Raw genomic sequence first — 17774 nt, 5'->3', positions numbered from 1 at the left:
TCAGTGCCATCCAAAGGAGCTGAACAACGGGATCATCAACGCTGCGTTCATGCTCCTCTTCAAAGACCTGGTCAAGCTGTTCGCTTCCTACAACGACGGCATCATCAACCTATTAGGTCAGTTTGATGCAAGACTGATCAGTGATCTGATCTGCTACTACATAAAACAAAGATCCTCACTAAAGTAACTTATAGCCCACGATCCAGCCAAATTAGATCTCAGTATCAATCTATTTCTTTTATTTTATTGTAGGGATGCACCGATATGCAAATTCTTGGACGATACCGATGTTTAAAATAACAATTTAGCCAATAACCAATACTGATACGGATATTTGTTTATATAAATGTTATTTATTTCCCCTTTTTGTGGAAGGAAAGCAAATATATCTTCATTATAAGAAATAACTGTTCAGAATCGACGGCTAAGTAGGCTGCAGATAACGAATACGCCAACATAGCCAGCGCAAAATGTATGCTTATCAACAACAGATAGATATCTGCTACTGCCATTGTGGTAATGTTAGCTTTATTTGCTGATACCGATATTGACTGAAAACTGCAAATATCAGCCGATACCGATGTCTGACAGATACGGATGGCACGTCCCTAGTTTATTGTTTATCATAGATCGCTGTATTTCCTTGTTTTGTCAAAGATGCATTAAAACCCTAAAATGTTTAGAGAAATACTTCAAGATGAAGACGATGCATTAAAACCCTTATGTTTTAATAGAGAAATACTTCAAGATGAAGAAGCCAGACTGTAAGGAGGCCTTGGAGATCTACAAGAGGTTCCTGACCAGGGTCACCAAGATAGGAGAGTTCATGAAGCTGGCTGAGGTACAGTGGACGATACTGTAGATCAGTGGTTCTCAACATTTTCAGGCCGCGACCCCCAAAATAATCATATTTTAACTGGGGACCCCCCACCCTGACGAGCACTAAGAGTTGGGGCATTACATTTTGTATAAAACGGTTCTATTGTAAAAATAGCAGATCTACATGCTCACAACGCCTCGCGTTGAGATGCGTTGTGAACATGTAGATCGGCTATTTTCACAATCTCTGCCTCTAATATTTGACAATTTGGCCAATGTTTAATTTGTCATTTTAGAGGTATTAAAAGGTCCTTAAATTGTCACTTTAGAAATGTGCAGACACCCTCTATACACTTCAGTTTGTTTACTGTTGGTCCCCCCAAAATAATTGGGGGGGTCCGGACCCACAGGTTGAGAACCATAAGGGTCCATTTGGTTCCATTTGTACACTCTCAGAGTTAAATGAACACAGAAGATTTCACAGTGTAGATTGATTGATTGATTGATTGATTGATTGATTGACTTTATTAACTCATTAATAGCCACAAAGCGATTATTATTGTTTTTATTTCATTTAATGAATGCTGCAGTGTGGTGGTGATGTTTTCTACCACCTCTTTCCCCCTTCAACAGACAGTGGGAGTCGACAAAAATGACATTCCTGACATCAACTACGTGAGTCCTCTCTCTTTTCATTCCTCCTGTTTGTTTGTTTGTCGGATGGAACAGGTCGATATTAATTAAACAACGTGGTGCACTCAGAAGCCTCGACAGCTGCCTCTATCAAACACACACACACACACACACACACACCCACACCCACACCCCCCACACACACACACACACACACACACACACACACACACACACACACACACACACACACACACACACACACAGCACACACACACACACACACACACACACACACACACACACATACACACACACAGAGCACAGCCGTCTCACCCAGCGTGCCATAATGTCCCTCTCAGTGCCTCCATCCGGGCGTAGTGACGGATCTAGCCGACTCGGACGACGAGGACTGTATCTTTAAGCCTCGCGAGGACCCGGTAACCATGGAAACGTTGGGTGGCCTGCCAGAGTGCCTGCCCTTTTGCAGGATGGGAGTGTTTCCTATAAGCATGCTGCCGCTCATTACAGTGTGTATGTTTGTGTGTGTGTGTGTGTGTGTGTGTGTGTGTGTGTGTGTGTGTGTGTGTGTGTGTGTGTGTGTGTGTGTGTGTGTGTGTGTGTGTGTGTGTGTGCGTGCGTGCGTGCGTGCGTGCGTGCGTGCGTGCGTGCGTGCGTGCGTGTGTGCGTCACATGTGTGCATAACACTTTCAAAACATTCTCTTTTTCACTTTCTTGATTGCTGTGATGGTTGAAGTGTTAAAAATGTACAAAATGCATACTGTGGTACCAAAGGAGAGTTCGGAAAAGGCAATTCTCTTGAACGCTGCCTTCGGGTGTACGACAGACGGGTAAAAGGGCTGAAGCCCCACCCTTTGTGTGCGCGTGCATGTTCCTTCCTAGTGTAAAAGGGCCCAAAGTGTCCTTGAGGCGTCATCCCAAAACCTACAACGCTTGTGCAAGGACACACTGTGATTGGCCAGTGGCCACTTTGAGTGGCAGTTTGGTCAAACGCTCTCGCCAAAACACAATTCACGATTCTGCTGCCTATCGGGACGCTGCAACTCGAACGGCACTGAGTTGGCTCAAGCGAACTTTGCTCGGCACGGCAACTCACTCGCTTTAGCTGGCTCAGCGGTGCCTCTCGTGGCTCAAGTTCGCTTGAGACAGCGTGCCTCCTTCGCTATCAAAAACTATACTTTATCAGTTGTTGTATGCGAGAGGCACTTCCGTGTTGGCCACAGAAGCGGGGCGTGGTTACAAGCACAAGTGGTTTAGGCTTTGGTATGGCACGTCCTTGAGCAAGACAATGCACTCCTAGCTGCTCCCAATGAGCATATGAAACACAGACGAGATGTTGAGATGTTCTGCTTGTTGTCCTCAGGCTCCCAGCAGTATCCTGGAGTCTCTGGAGACACATATGAACGGCCTGGAAGACGAGAAGGGAGGAAGGAAGAAGGGGTAAGACAGCGTTTCACACTCACTTCACCTTCCATCCATACTTTTTTTTTTTTTTTATTCAAACAGAGCGTTCATTTTCCTCTGAGAGTGTAAAATGGGCCCATAAGGGTTGGCCACCCAGTCAATGAGCCCCTTACCTCCTCTCCTTTTGTCCCTTGACACCAAATCTTTTTGCTGAAAACAGACGATCTAGTAATCTGCATTTTTTGCGGAATATTCGCCTGTATCTTCGCGGTATGTTCTCCTATTATGACATGCCTGGAATAGGGACGCTACAGGGTTCATATGGTTATAAGGCGGACCAAAGCAGAATTCAGATGCCATTTACTTTCCGTGATTCACCCTAGTTTACTCAAACTCAAACCTGAAAAGCCCGTTGCACAAAGGCAGTCTGATCTTCTAGATCATTGTGCGTCCCAGCCAGCATCTGTGTTCCAAACTCTATACTAGTGCAGTGGTTCTCAACCCGTGGGTCGGGACCCCCAGGGGGGTCCCCAAATTATTTTGGGTGGGCCCCTAGATGATTAACTTAATGTGCAATGTTGTTTCTTCACTCAACAGTAAACACACCAACATAAAGTTTAAGTGTATAGAGGGTATCTACGCATTTCTAAAGTGACAATTTAAGGACTTTTTAATACCTCTAAAATGACAAATTAAACATTGGCAAAATTGTCAAATATTAAATGCAGAAATTGTGAAAATAGCCAATCTACATGCTCATGCGAGGCGTTGTGAGCGTGTAGATAGGCCATTTTCACAATAGAACCTTGTTATACAAAATGTAATGCCTCAACTCTTAGTGCTCGTCAGGGTGGGGGGTCCCCAGTTCAAATTTCGGGGGTCGTGGCCTGAAAAGGCTGAGAACCACTGTACCAGTGTGCTGTTTGTCCATGACTTCCTTTAACTCTTTACTGTTCCTCTCTTCTTATCCCCCTCTTTCCTTTCATTCTGGGATCAGGGATGAAGGGTGAGCATACTGTATACAACGTCTTTAGAAACCACCTAGATTTAGAGCTAGATTTAGCTCTAGATTGTATAGATTATTGGGTTATGCGGTTATAGAGTGAATCCCCTCCTCCAGTAACATTCTCATTGTTACAGGTGCTGTGAGTGATATCTTTTGGTTAATCCTTGGGAATCTATTTTTTGGTTAGTATAGATCCCCAGGGATCTATACTAGGCCCTGTGCTTTTCCCCCACCTCCACACTATTAACTACCCCCCTCCACGGATGATCTACAAGCTCACAACGCATTGTGTTGTGAGCTTGTACTGCAATTTTCACTGGATGTTCGCCCTTTTTTTGCCGAATGTTACACCTATAGTATTATGACATGTACATAATGGGGATGCTAGCTGGGTTCAAGGGGGGTTAAGGCTGACCAAAGCCGAATTCAGACGGCATTGGCTTTCCATGTGGCACTCCACTAGGCCTAATGCAAGGACCACACTACCAATAGACCGTTTGTCAGCCTTCTGATTGGTCCCTGAGACTCCCTGACTGGCCAACCAGAAAAAAACATTCACTTTTTGCTATCGGGGGTGGAGTTTGTGCAGTGGAGAATGTTGCTTCAGGCTTTCAAAAACTGTCCGCAGTGCGCGACACGGAGATCGGCCGGTACGGTGATAGCGACGGCAAGCGTCAAGCGATCTCGCTCATCATAACGAATAAGCTTCAACAAACTAGTTCACATGTACCTTATCAATGGTCTAAGAGTCACGATTGGGTACATATAATTTAAATGGGCAGAATTACGAAAAGCCAGCCTATTATGTGAGGAGAAACATTCTCTCTGTCCTCTTCCTAGTACCCAAGATGCAATGCGCTTCTCTTTCTATCTCTGATCCAGAGGATTAAACTAATTAAAACATTTATTTTTCGGGGGAAAACTACTGTTTTGCTATGTAATTACTGTACCTTTTTCTTCCCTTTTTATTAATATCACGTAGATGTGTTTTTTGTGGTACTTTATATAGCTGTAATGAGGCTATGAAGGGGGAAAAAATCCCATCCACTTCCACTATAAAAGAATCTGCAAAGAGGATTCTGTCCCACTGGGATTAAACACATTAAAACATATATTTTCGGGTAAACCCCCTGTTTTGCAATGTAACTACTGTACCTTTGTCTTCCCTTTTTATTAATATCACCTAGGTGTTTTTCCTTTGGTACTTTATATAGCTGTAATGAGGCTATGAAGGGGAAAAAAATCCCATCCACTTCCACTATAAAAACAATCTGCCCAGGGTTAATGTCCCATCATAGTAACAGGGCAGAATGGGGCGGGATTTACAAAAGGGTTTATTGATAGGCGTTTAAGGATTCTTTACCAAAGAAATTAAAACAAACGATACGAAAGAAGCGCAATGATTGAAACGGATCGAAGGGCAAGGGACTTCTGTTGAGTCCTGGATGCTGAGTCTTGGATGATGAACTTGAGTTGGAGCAGCTTTGAAGGGGGCCTGCCATAGCACGACAAACCCCCACAGGCACGATGAACACCCTACGCCCTACGGAAAGGAAACCATAGCGAGAAGAAGAACTAGTAGAGAGAGGATAGCAGCGTGGGTGGATCGATGCAGAATGTCAGAGCAAAGAGGAGGGAGGGTTAGAATTGAAGACCTGTTGCAAAAAAGGCAGACGGATCTTCTAGATGTTTTGTGTACCGGCCAGCACTTGTGTTCCAAACGCTAAACTAGTGTGCTGTTCGTCCATAAGTAAGCCTTGCCGAGCCATGAGGCCCATAGGACAGCAGCCTATCTCCTGATTCGATAGCGTGAGGCAGCTTGATGATTGATACACCCCCTGGACATGACGCTAGCATGTCGCAATCTAACCCTTGATGCTGAGTGCCAAGCAGGGAGGAACTGTGTCTGAGTCTTTGGTATGACCCGAACAGGGTTCGAACCCCGACCTCCTAGTCTCAGGGCGGACACTCTAACCACAAGGCCACTGAGCTGGTTGCTGTTTGTCCATGACTTCCTTTAACTCTTTACTGTTCCTCTCTTCCTATCCCCCTATTTTCTGTCATTCTGGGATCAGGGATGAAGGGTGAGCATACCGTATACAACGTCTTTAGAAATCAAATAGATTTAGCTCTAGATTTTAGATTATTGGGTTATGAGGTTGTAGAGTGAATCCCCCCTCCAGTAACACCCTATAGTATTATGATGTGTACAGATTGGGGATGCTAGGGTTCACGGTGGTGACCAAGGCTGACCAAAGCAGAATTCAGACGGCATTGGCTTTCCAAGAGTCACTCCATTAGGCCTATAGCAAGGACCACACTACCAATCCATAGGCGTTTACTTTATTTTTACCAAAGAAATTAAAAAATGATATGAATGAAGCGTAATGAGTGAAACGGATGGCTGCTGAGTCTCGGATGCAGAGTTGCAGAGTTGGGGGGAAGCCGTGCAGAATGTCAGCTCAAAGAGAGGGGAGGGGAGGGTTAGGTCAGCATTTATACGTGAATGGAAGCCACTTGATGTAGGAGTGGTCCTGAACTTATAGCATAGGAGCTCCATTTCATTAAGGGGCCTTTTCCACCGGCAAAGAACTGGTTCCAGAACCAGTGCCGGTTCAACTTTCTTGGAACCTTGGTTCTTGCGAACCGGCTTTCGTTTCCACCAGATTGAACCTCGATTGAACCAGAGGAACCAAGGATTTTGTGGTTCCCGTTCGGAAACCAACTTTTACGGTTCAGAACCAACTCCGGTTCTCGGTGGAAAAGCTCACCTCTGGTTCATCCCATAGGCGGGAGAAAGTACCAGAACCGGTTCTTTTCCGGTGGAAAAGCCCCTTAGACACTCAAACCTTGAAAGATACGTGGCAGAAAGGTTTGACAGTTCTGCCAGGCTGTGCTTTGTCCCACTGCTGTTTCTCCACCACTTCCTTTAACCCTTTACTCTACCTCTCTTCTTATCCCCTTCTTTCTTTTTCCTTCATTCTGGGATCACCAGTGAAGGGTGAGCATATACCGTATAATATACAACGCTGACTAACGCCTTAGGAAACCAACCACCTAGATTTAGATCTAGGTTGTAGATTGAATCCCCCTTCCAGTAAAATCCTCAGTGTTAAAGGTGCTGTAAGTGATATGCTTTGTAAAAAAATTATGTAAAATCTCTACATTCTGATAGTAATCATTTCTATATATTCAGTTACAGGGATCTGCCCTTTCTCTCCAGCTCTTTAGTAAACGGAAAATACATTTTCAGGTCACACATGATCACGCCTTTATCGATTTCAATGTTATAGTGCTCCAGTTACAACCCGGTCTGCTTATTCATCACTTCCAATTTCACCTGTTTATCACGTATATCTTGTACATGGGGCCTTTTCCTCCAAAAGAACCTTGGATCCAGAACCAGTGCCGGTTCAACTTTCTTGGAACCTTGGTTCCAAGAAAACGAACTGGCTTGCGTTCCCACCAGATTGAACCAGAGCCATTGTTCCCCAGTTCAGGTGGTGGTTCACTGGAAAAACCAAGGATTTTGTGGTTTCCGGTTCGGAACCAACTTTTACGGTTCGGAACCAACTTTTACGGTTCGGAACCAACTCCGGTTCTTGGTGGAAAAGCTCACCTTTGGTTCATCCCATAGGCGGGAGAAAGACCCCGAACCGTTTCTTTGCCTGTGGAAAAGGCCCCATATGAGTTCTCTCTCCTGAGTGGATGGAGTTGGTATCCCCGCCTGAATATTTATTTTTGGTTTATAACGAGCCGGCGAGACAGGGGAGACCCCTGATTACCTCTGATTACCATCACAACAAAGACCTCCCTTACAGTGCCTTTCATTTAACTCAAAGTTTTCACTCCTTGGAGTTAAATGAACAAATTGTGAATTGTACCGTGTGGTAAACTAGAAAGATGCAATTCTGGGAAATTGCAAGTGTGGTTGCCCTGACGCGAGACGCAAGGAACCAGCTGGGAAATGTGTTCCGTCTTTGCCCATATCCCTTTTATGCCCATATATGGAGATCCCTGATGTCATCAATATTAATCCCCATATCTTGGAATGCCCATTTATGGACATAGGGGAGAGTGTGAATCCGGTGAAGCCGAAAGCCGGTCAATTTGACATATGGCATATAATTGCATGCCACCGAAACTGTGGGTGAAGTAGCGTGGCAAAATAACGTTTATCCGGAGAGAAAGAAAGAAAGAAAGAAAGAAAGAAAGAAAGAAAGAAAGAAAGAAATTCAGACAGACAAGTACCACACAGTTGTCTGGCAACCACACTAATAAATACCACATTCACATGTGGCTTACATAAAGTAATCTCATACTGTACTCCATGTGAACAAGCGTTGACTCATGTGATAATAACTTTTCATACAGATGTGATTAACGTCTTGCACCCGTAACACGGTCTCCATGTGTGATGATATGCACAGATGTCGTCTCTGTCCGGTGGAAAAACCTCACTACGTCTGAAAAAACTGTTACTTTTCAGAATTCACAAACACAGCGAAAGTAGCAGATCTGCAAGCTTGAAGGGCGTCGCTTGAGGATCTGCTACTTTTGATGCTTTTGTGTGTATTGCTGTAGTGAAGATTTTCTGCCCGATAGCAACGATATGTATCACATTACGTGGGTGGGCTAGTCAGACGTGATACCCACGTGATACATATGATACCTACCGTGTCAACCCAAGTCACTTTTATTTGTAATTAACAGCACGCTTAAAAAACAGTTGATCCTAAGTGCCCACAAGTAGCCTACAGTAAACCACTGTAACAATGTACTTTTGATGCCACTCCATCCACCAGACGTCTTAGCAGGATGTTGTGGTCAATGGTATCGAACGCGGCAGTCGCATCTAACCGTGTGATGTCACTGTAACGATACGTCACGTCATGTACCGTCTCAGTACATGCCGACATGCTGTGTGAATCAATACATGATTGATCACATATCAAGGTTATTTATTTCTCTCGCACTTTTCAGTTAAAAAAAAAAAAAAAGTTAAGTTATTAGTCCCATGTCACCGTTTTTAGCTGTCTGTCACTTACTCTACAAAGTCACTCACTGTCTCTCTTGTTGTCCTCTTCTCTTTCAGGTCTCCGACAAAGGTGAGCTATACGCATGGTTCTCCCAACTCCATTTCCTGTAGCATTATACTGCCCTACAAAGGCAGTATAGAGTGCAGTAACTACATACTAGAATTTCACTAAAAAAATAGTTTAAAAGTGTTACAGCTGATCAGCCAAATGAGATAAAGGCATGAAAGTGATATTAAACTGATTGTATACTGTATCTGTTCTTGAGCTAATTGTTCATTCCCCAGTATCATGAAGGCTAATTTGACCTTTGGGCGACACAAATAAGTCGCTATGTCCAAAAACGTAGTTACTGCACTCTGCCTTTGTAGGGCAGTATAGTTTTCCTGTGTTTTTTAACCCGTCTCTCGACGGCTTGTTTTCTGCATCCACTAAAACGGAGGTCTCCCTATCTCGTGTTCCAGGGGTCTCCAACAAACAACGTGTCTCCGACCTCCACCCCCGCCAAATCCTCCAATGCCGTGCCCACCCTGCAGCCCCCGCCTGGGGAGAGTGCTGCCGCTGCTGCCGCCCCCGAGCCCCCGGTGGAAGAGTGAGTATAGCGCCCTCTGAAGGAAACTCCCATCATCTCATCTCTCACTAACATGGTTTTCCTACAGATAACTCCTCTTGGAGGCATCATGACTTTGACTACGGATAGGGTTAGGTTTAGGGTGGCCTTACCCCCCTATGCCAAAACATTTTAAATTTGAATAGCCGTCTTGGGAACGTCTCGGTATACCCCCGGAGGGAGTGGAGGAAGTTGCTCGGAACTGCTCAGTTGGAACTGTTACCCCCGCGAACCGATTCCGGATAAGCGGTTGAAGATAGATGGATGGATGGATAGCCGGCACGTGTCGGATGTACACTATTGACGCTATTTTCACTATTTTAAAATGTTTAGGCATAAGGTAAGGTACATAGGTAAGGTAAGATAGGGCAACATGACACCAGAGCACCTGTAACAGAGTGAATGTCACTTTCTCTCCATCTCTCTCTCTCTCTCTCTCTCTCTTTCTCTCTCTCTCCATCAGTTCTCTGTTGGATCTGGATCCTCTTTCATCCTCGGGTCCTTCAGCACCGTCTGCATGCCCAACACACTGGGGAGGTGAGTTCCTCTTCCTCTTCCTCTTCCTCTTCCTCTTCCTCTTCCTCCCTGACCACTGGTGACCAGACAGCTATTACTTTTACACTCTTATGCTGCGGTCAAACCTGGATAGTTTGAGCGGCGCGATTACATGCAAAATGAATGCAAAGCTGAGACGACGCGCTATTGGGCGTGACGCGAATGACGACTCCACCCATTCGTGTCCTGACAGCCAATCAGCGTTGATGTTGTCCGGAGACACGGAAATGTTTTGGGTGTTTGGTTTTGGGACTCCCTTTTTTCCAGGTGTTTCGCCTTGATTCTGACGTGAAATCTTTTTCCCAGCACTGACCAGAGATATAAGTGTCTAGAAACAAAGAAATAGCTTCAGGTTTCAACGCAGCATTACAACATGCTTCTCCTCCTGTAAAAAAAAGAAAGAAGTTGGATTTAAAGTCACCCTTTCTTTTTCACAAGAGGGAAGTGTCACGATGTCATTGTAGTCGGTCTTAGCCATTGTCCTGCTCTTTAATTGAGGCCGAGGCTCTTGTACGTAACATTAATTAAACTGTGTCTCTCTTCTCTGCTGGCACACAGATCTGCTTGGGTCAGGTGAGTTTTAACGCGCCATTCTTTCCCCTTGCCTTTCTAGAAGCTCCAGTCTAATCTAACAGCCCGGCCGCCAGAGAAAAGCCATGATGGCGCTGTACCGAAAATCCATCGATTAATAGATTAGTATCTGTGATTTTTCAGAAACATACAACAGCGACGTTGCTTCTCTGGCGATCGGTCTGCGTCTATGAAAGTCACCTTCCGGATCACCTCAGTTGTAGTTGAGCGCCTGCATGTAAATGCAAGGCGAGGCTAATAGATGTATTTGTAAGATCGCAATTCAACAACGAGGCAATTCAATAATAAAAAATCACACCCAATGTGAAGTGAGCGGTGGTCGTGCTTGCATAACGTCTTCAGACTAGGATATAGGTCTAGGATGTAATTGGTGATGTAATACAGGCTACAGCTATGGCAAAACGCTGAGGAAAAAGTGGCTACAGACACACGCACAGCCACTCTATGGAGCGGTTTACCACCGCTCAAAAGGACATTTGAATTCATCTGTACCGATATGTGCCGACACAATTGGCATGTTCCTACGATCCTAAGATACAAACAAATAAACGGACAACAGCAACAAAACCTTTGGTTGGATTGAGAACAAGGTGACCCGGAACCAAACGAAATGTTTTTTAGTCCATAGTTTGTCTCATAGTGCTGTTCTTTTCTCTGTTCCTAGACTCAGTATAGTCTCTCTTTCTGTCTCTGTCTCTTTCTCCTTGTTCCTCTCTGCTTTCTCCCCTCTCCCCTTTCACATCCACATTTCTATGTTTTTGATTCATACGGGGGCTGTTTTGATTGGTTTCCGTTGGTTACTAATGGGGGTTATGTTGGCACATTCATTTGGTCCTTTCATTTGTATTCTTTACGGCCTATTTAATGAAACAATTCCCTTTTGGTTCTTCTTAATTATAACCCCCTCTCCATTGGTTACCTTGGTTACTTTGGGATACATTTTTTGGGTGGGGTGGGGTTCGGGGTTTATATATATACCCTTGGCACACTCTCATAGAAATGATGGGCGACTCCTTGCTCGCCGAGCCCACCCTCGCGGCCGAGCCCGCCCCCTCTCCTGCGGCGGCCACGCCCGCCCCTGCAGCGGCCGCGGCGGCGCCGGCAGAACCCGGAGCCTCCCTAGCCCCGCCTCCCGCTAGCGCGGCGGCGCCTAGCGCCACCTCCCCCGCCCCCGCCGTCAACATGGACCTGTTGGGAGGTCAGTGGGCGTGGCTTCCGGAGGATTCCCCTGCTGGAGGGAATCGCTCCCCGGAGAGCCTCGAACCTGAGACCACGTCACACATGCTATGATAGCGCCTACACTACATTACCCACACTGCACTGCATGCTGCCCTGACGAATGGACAAGAAAATACATCCATACACATCACCTAATGTGTATATACCATGTATATATATATATATATATATATATATATATATATATATATATATCAGTTTGTTTGAGATTCAGTTCGATTGAGAGCAGGAGCGCTCGTTTTTGGGCACAAGGTGGAGCAGGCGGTGCCTCCTTCGGGGAACTAGGAATAATTTGACTGAGGTTAGGGATAAGATTAGGGTTAGGTTTAGGCATAGTTTTACTGAGGTTAGGATAGGGTTAGGTTTAGGCATAGTTTTACTGAGGTTAGGGTTAGGATTAGGGTTAGGTTTAGGCATAGTTTTACTGAGGTTAGGATAGGGTTAGGTTTAGGCATAGTTTTACTGAGGTTAGGGTTAGGTTTGGGCATAGTAGCATTCACCAGGTTAGCATTCACCAGCGTGGGACTAATGGGAACAATGGAGGAACAATGAGACGTGGGACCAATGCAGTTAATGCTCTACCACTGGGACATGAGCTTCTTCCACTTCCAGGTGAACAAAAACAAGCGCTCCTTTCCCAATCTAATTGTTTTTTCAAACTAACTGTAACATATATAGTATGGATGTATAGTATATTGTGCAATGTTCATATCCTTGTAGAAATGTGAAATTGTTAACACTTGCATGCCTGAGCCTGATTTTAAGATTTAGAGGTGGAATGGGTTTGCTCAGGAAATTCTCAGAAATGTGCCCTTTCATGACTTTTCCTAAACATACAAGCCAAGTCTTGTTTTTTTTAACCATCTGAGACGTTTTGTAAATATGAACATAATTATTTTTGAGAGTTTCCTGAGCAAACTATACTAATTCCATTTCTAAATCTCAAAGAAATGTCAATGAACGGCCTGCTCAGACATGCATGTGTTTAATGGCAAGATAATTTCTCAAGAAAACAACATTGCCTTTTTTTGCATAACACAGACAATAATATAGAAACACATCATCTTAACCACTTTCAACCTTGTGGCCCTATTTTGGATAATGTCATTATTATAGGAAGAGGTGTTTAACATTTCTTCAAACGTTTTCACAGAATTCTCAACGCAACACTTTCCAGTGGCGTCAATTCAGAAAAAGCTAAGGTTTGGCAACATGACTGGTGTCTTGCACACGGGCTAAGGTGCGCGTGCAAGACACCAGTCATGTTGCCATACCTTAGCAACAGGCATGATACACTTATTTTTAAGAAGTAGATTTATTTTTTTCCCTTGTTTCTACGGTTTCTTGGGCTGGATATGGCAGCCTGGAACGGTTGTTCAAGTGCAGCTTGGCATGTTAGTAAACGTGTTACAATTAACAACAATGAATTGCACTTGTGCAGCTGACCTGCAGAACCTGGGAATATACCATTTTGTCAAGATGGGGAGAATACAAGTGTGGAGAATGTAATTCTAATACCTTGTTAAAGTGACTGTTACATTTTGCATTTGTAGTTATTTTACTGTAATTTAACACCATAATAACCAGCACAGATAGACAAAGAGAAATTCATGGCTTTATATAATTTAAAAGTAACTTTTATTTCCCCCCTTGGACCCAGGGTATGGCAGCTGCATACCCCTGCCATACCCAATTGACGCCCCTGTTTCTTTCTTTCTTTTTGAGCATTTTGGAAAATGCCTCAAATAGACCCAAGGTTGAAAGTGTTTAATTTATGTGGAACACTGGTATAGCAGCCGCACAGCATTCCAACGCAGACGCTAGCTGTGCACGACATTCGGCTACTGTACAGCCACAACGCACCACTGCTGCATACTGGACATGCATACGTGTACATGCACTCCCCTCACAGCTTTCTGGTTTGATAAGCACATTAATGCTTTTTCACTCTATAGCCCAGTGAAAAGCAATATCAAACGTTGTCACGCTGCTACAAGCAAAACCGCTAATGATGCCTGGGCTTTGCTTCACGATCCCTAAACGCTGCTGCCCTTTGTTAGCCTTTGCTAGTTGGATCTTTTTAGACACTGTATAGACCCCCGAAGTCCTCACGCCATGTGGCTAGATGGCGCTATTTCTCTGGCTGCCGTTGTTATTTTTGGTGTTAGGGTTTTGTTTGACTCGTTTCTAGTGTTTTAAATGTGTTACTCTTTGGGATTTCAACACCAACAAATAACAATGGGAACCTGGGTAATAGCGTCATCTAGCAGCAGTGATGTCAGACTTCGATGGTCTATTATGTGTGTTTTCTTTTTTTCCTGGCCCTGCATCGCATCGTGTCTGTGTTGTGTTCTCATTGTGTCCGACGTTCATTTTATATTCCCCGTCATCCATGGCTCAAATCCACATTTGTGAGTTCCAGCTTCATCGTCATGCAAGGACTACTGAAAGGACAATGATGCTCTACTTATCGTCCCTGTGGGGTGATAACCTTGTGTGTCCAAAATTGCACATTTTCAGGAATTATACCAAAAATATTCCAATGGATTCAATGTAGCTATTACAGTATTTAGGGCAGGGGTCTTCAACAGGGGGTCTGGGACACCTAGGTGGTCCTCAGAGTTACTACAAGGGGGCCGCCAAATCATTGTGTATTGCAGGGAAAATAGCAGATCAGTAGCCAATCTACAAAGGTGTAGATCGGCTATTTTCTGCAAAGTGATTTGATGGGAAAAAGGAGCAAACCAAGTAGGCCACAGAGCCAAAGGTCAAGTTGAGGGTTTTGGTGGTTAAATGTCTGAAATAAACAAATAAAAGGAGGGCAGGAGAAGAGAGGAGACACATTTCATAGATTCCTTGAATATCAGTACTTTCTCTCTGTCTCTCTCAGTACTGATAGTCAATGAAGCTATCCATGAAATGTGTGAAAAAGGTTAATCTGCAACTCATTTTATAAAATAAAAAGTTTAATCTGACTACAACACATTTTATAGAATATGTAATCGGAGGTCCTTGATTCATATCTCTCTCAGCTAAGGGGTCCTTTAAGGCAGGGGTTCCCAAACTTTTTTGTCTCAGGGCACCCCATAAACATTTTTTCAATCCGAGGCACCCCTACATTATAATTCTCACGACTCACTCCCAGCACCTTATATTTATAGCATATCGTCGTTGTCGGATGGAAACCTTGTATGTCCAAAACCGTTCATTTTGTATTTATCATCTATAAAATGTACTAAACTAGTGAAAACAGCAGATCTACAAGCACACAACGCCTCGCATCGCGAGGCGTTGCGTGCTTGTAGATCGGCTGTTTTCACTAGTTTTGTGCGACAGTCTGTACCAAAAGACGTACACATTTGAAACTTGGAGATACAAGGTTTCTGCCCGACAGTGACGATATTTTAGTGATTATGTTGTGAGGAAAACGTTGAGATAATAGACATTTTGGTTAGACCTGACTGAAAATAACTTTGTACTTCAAGTTTAAAATGATACTAAATATTTGTCCAAATAAATTCCAAATATTATCAAATTATCTCGCGGCACCCTTGGACTGCCGTCACGGCACCCCAGGGTGCCCCGTCACCCACTTTGAAAACCCCTGCTTTAAGGGGCCTGAAAAAAACGTTGAAGACCCCTGAGCATTACAAATCAAACTATTGATTGAAATAAGGAGATACGTTTGTCACCCGACAATGACGTTAAGCATATTGTTCTACGGCGTTAAGAATGTATGATGAGAACGAAAGAGACTCAATCGTTCTGATTTCCTTCCTTCCAGATGCTTGCTGCTTAATCTCCTTTGTTTCCCACTGACTTTCTTTCTTTTCCTTGTTGCCCGTTTCTCTCTCTGTTTGTTTTTCTGTCTCTTTCTTTCCCTTTCTCTCTCTCTCTCTCTCTCTCTCTCTTTCTCTCTCTCATCTTGCGTGTGCGTGTCACTGCGCGGCGGTGTGTGCGCGAACGCCTCAGATGCGTTTGCAACACCGACTCCGGCCAGCGAGGGCGCTGCAGCAGCAGCCGACGGCGCCGCTGCCTCCACCCCCACCCCAGCTACCGACGCCGCAGCCGGTGGGTGTCTGAAAGTGTGTGTGTGTGTGTGTGTGCGTGCGTGTGTGTGTGTGTGTGTGTGTGTGCGTGTGTGTGTGTGTGTGTGTGTGTGTGTGTGTGTGTGTGTGTGTGTGTGTGTGTGTGTGTGTGTGTGTGGTGTAGATGTAGATGTAAGTATGTGTGGGGTGGGACACTTTTCAGTTTTTTGGTTGTGCGCAGATTTTGTTCAGGATTTGAAGATTCCGATCTTTTTTAATCGATCATTAAAGGAGTCTGGTTCTGGGCTGGTCTCAGGTCTGTGTGAGGATGGTTTAAATCCTCTCATAGTTGGTAGCCTACTGCTGGTCTCAGGTGAGAAATGTTGTGTTTTATACCACTTCGATTGGTTAATACAATTATTTGGGGATCATTAAGACAGTGTGCGGTTCTATTCATCTCTTCAGTTTTCCATTTTTGATCCAGCTCCCGTCGCAATCTTGTGGATTTTTGGACCGCTAGAGGTGTGTTGTTTGTTGGACATGGTTTAGTTCTCTTGGTACCACTGGTCTCAGATCAGTTGGTCTCACATGGTCTCGGGGACACTGCTACGGTCATTGTCACGGAGAGCCATGACAACGATGATGCTTCTCCTCGTCTTTCTCTAAACTTCCCATGAGTGAACAAGGGTTACGACTGAGGGAAGAAAAATACATTCCCGTGGAGAACTGCTCTCCACTTGGTTATATGCTGTACAGAATTCCACGTTCCCAACAACAGTTCTTTCTGTAATCTAGTTGTTATTGGGGGTTGTTGCCAACTTAGTCTGAACATAAGTGGAATCTGTCTGCGCCTTCTCGTCTGGTTTTTACTCATCCCTGACTCTTCTGTTTTCTTCACTTCACTTCTATGCTCTCATCATTAACCACATGGGACATTGTGATCATCAGCTTTTTGTTTGTGTGTCACAGGGATGGGACGATATGAACATTTCACGTCACGATTATTGTGACCCAAGAAATCGCGATTTACGATATTATCGCGATAAATCAAAATATCCCCAACATCCATTATCATAGGGCGGAACGTTTGCCAAAAGAAATAGCAGATCTACAAGCTCATAAAGCGTCGCTTAGCGACGCATCGTGGGCTTGTAGATCGGCTATTTCTTGGCAAAGAGATTTGGTAAAGAGAGTGAAAATAATTTCCAGGTCCGTTTTACCAATTATAGAAGGTTTTAAACCGTCGTTGTCAGGAGAAAACCTTGTATGTCCAAAACCGTTCGTTTTGCATTTTAAAAATGATTTAAACTAGTGAAAACAGACGATCTACAAGCACACAACGCCTTGCACCGCGAGGCGTTGTGTGCTTGCTGTGTGCTTGCTGTTTTCACTACTTTTGTGCGACGGACGGCCTTGTACAATGAAGCAGGGCTTTACTTTGCGAAAGAACATACACATTTGAAACTTGGAGATACGAGGTTTCCACCTGACAACGACGAAATGGTACCAGATTTGAAGCTTGGCAAAGTAAAGGTGATTTGATCCCAGTGCATGACGGAGGATTATTTCACAATCCATTTAAATCCACAATACGATTATTGCAGTGTTGTTTTTGACTGCACATTTTGATTTAGTTTTAGTCATAGTCTTTTGAATAACATTTCGTTTAGTTTTAGTCATAATTTAGTCACCTGAAAAGTATTAGTTTTAGTCTAATTTTAGTCGACTAAATATCACAAGATTTTAGGCGACTAAATCTACAGTTGATTCAGTCAACTGAAATGTATTTTGGCAGGCCTTGATGTTATCGTAATGACTGATTTTACATTTGG

The 17774-nt window shown here is 44.1% G+C and overlaps 1 protein-coding gene across 1 annotated transcript in view; it reads left to right on the top strand.

The window, feature by feature from the left end:
* Positions 1 to 17774, top strand: part of LOC308300833 (clathrin coat assembly protein AP180-like) — a gene marked incomplete at both ends in the record, with an annotated part of 71844 nt that overhangs the window by 39902 nt on the left and 14168 nt on the right. Inside the window, 9 exons of the mRNA XM_080744731.1 lie at positions 5 to 116; positions 735 to 841; positions 1453 to 1494; positions 2837 to 2913; positions 8979 to 8991; positions 9384 to 9511; positions 9993 to 10066; positions 11673 to 11873; positions 15887 to 15985. Of these exons, the coding sequence (XP_080600857.1) occupies positions 5 to 116; positions 735 to 841; positions 1453 to 1494; positions 2837 to 2913; positions 8979 to 8991; positions 9384 to 9511; positions 9993 to 10066; positions 11673 to 11873; positions 15887 to 15985 (853 nt within the window). The remainder of the gene's footprint in view (positions 1 to 4; positions 117 to 734; positions 842 to 1452; positions 1495 to 2836; positions 2914 to 8978; positions 8992 to 9383; positions 9512 to 9992; positions 10067 to 11672; positions 11874 to 15886; positions 15986 to 17774) is intronic.

This window comes from Nannobrachium achirus, assembly GCF_963921795.1.
Source record: "Nannobrachium achirus genome assembly, chromosome: 16".
NCBI classification, from domain to species: domain Eukaryota; kingdom Metazoa; phylum Chordata; class Actinopteri; order Myctophiformes; family Myctophidae; genus Nannobrachium; species Nannobrachium achirus.
This window is presented reverse-complemented; position numbering and strand designations above follow the sequence as displayed.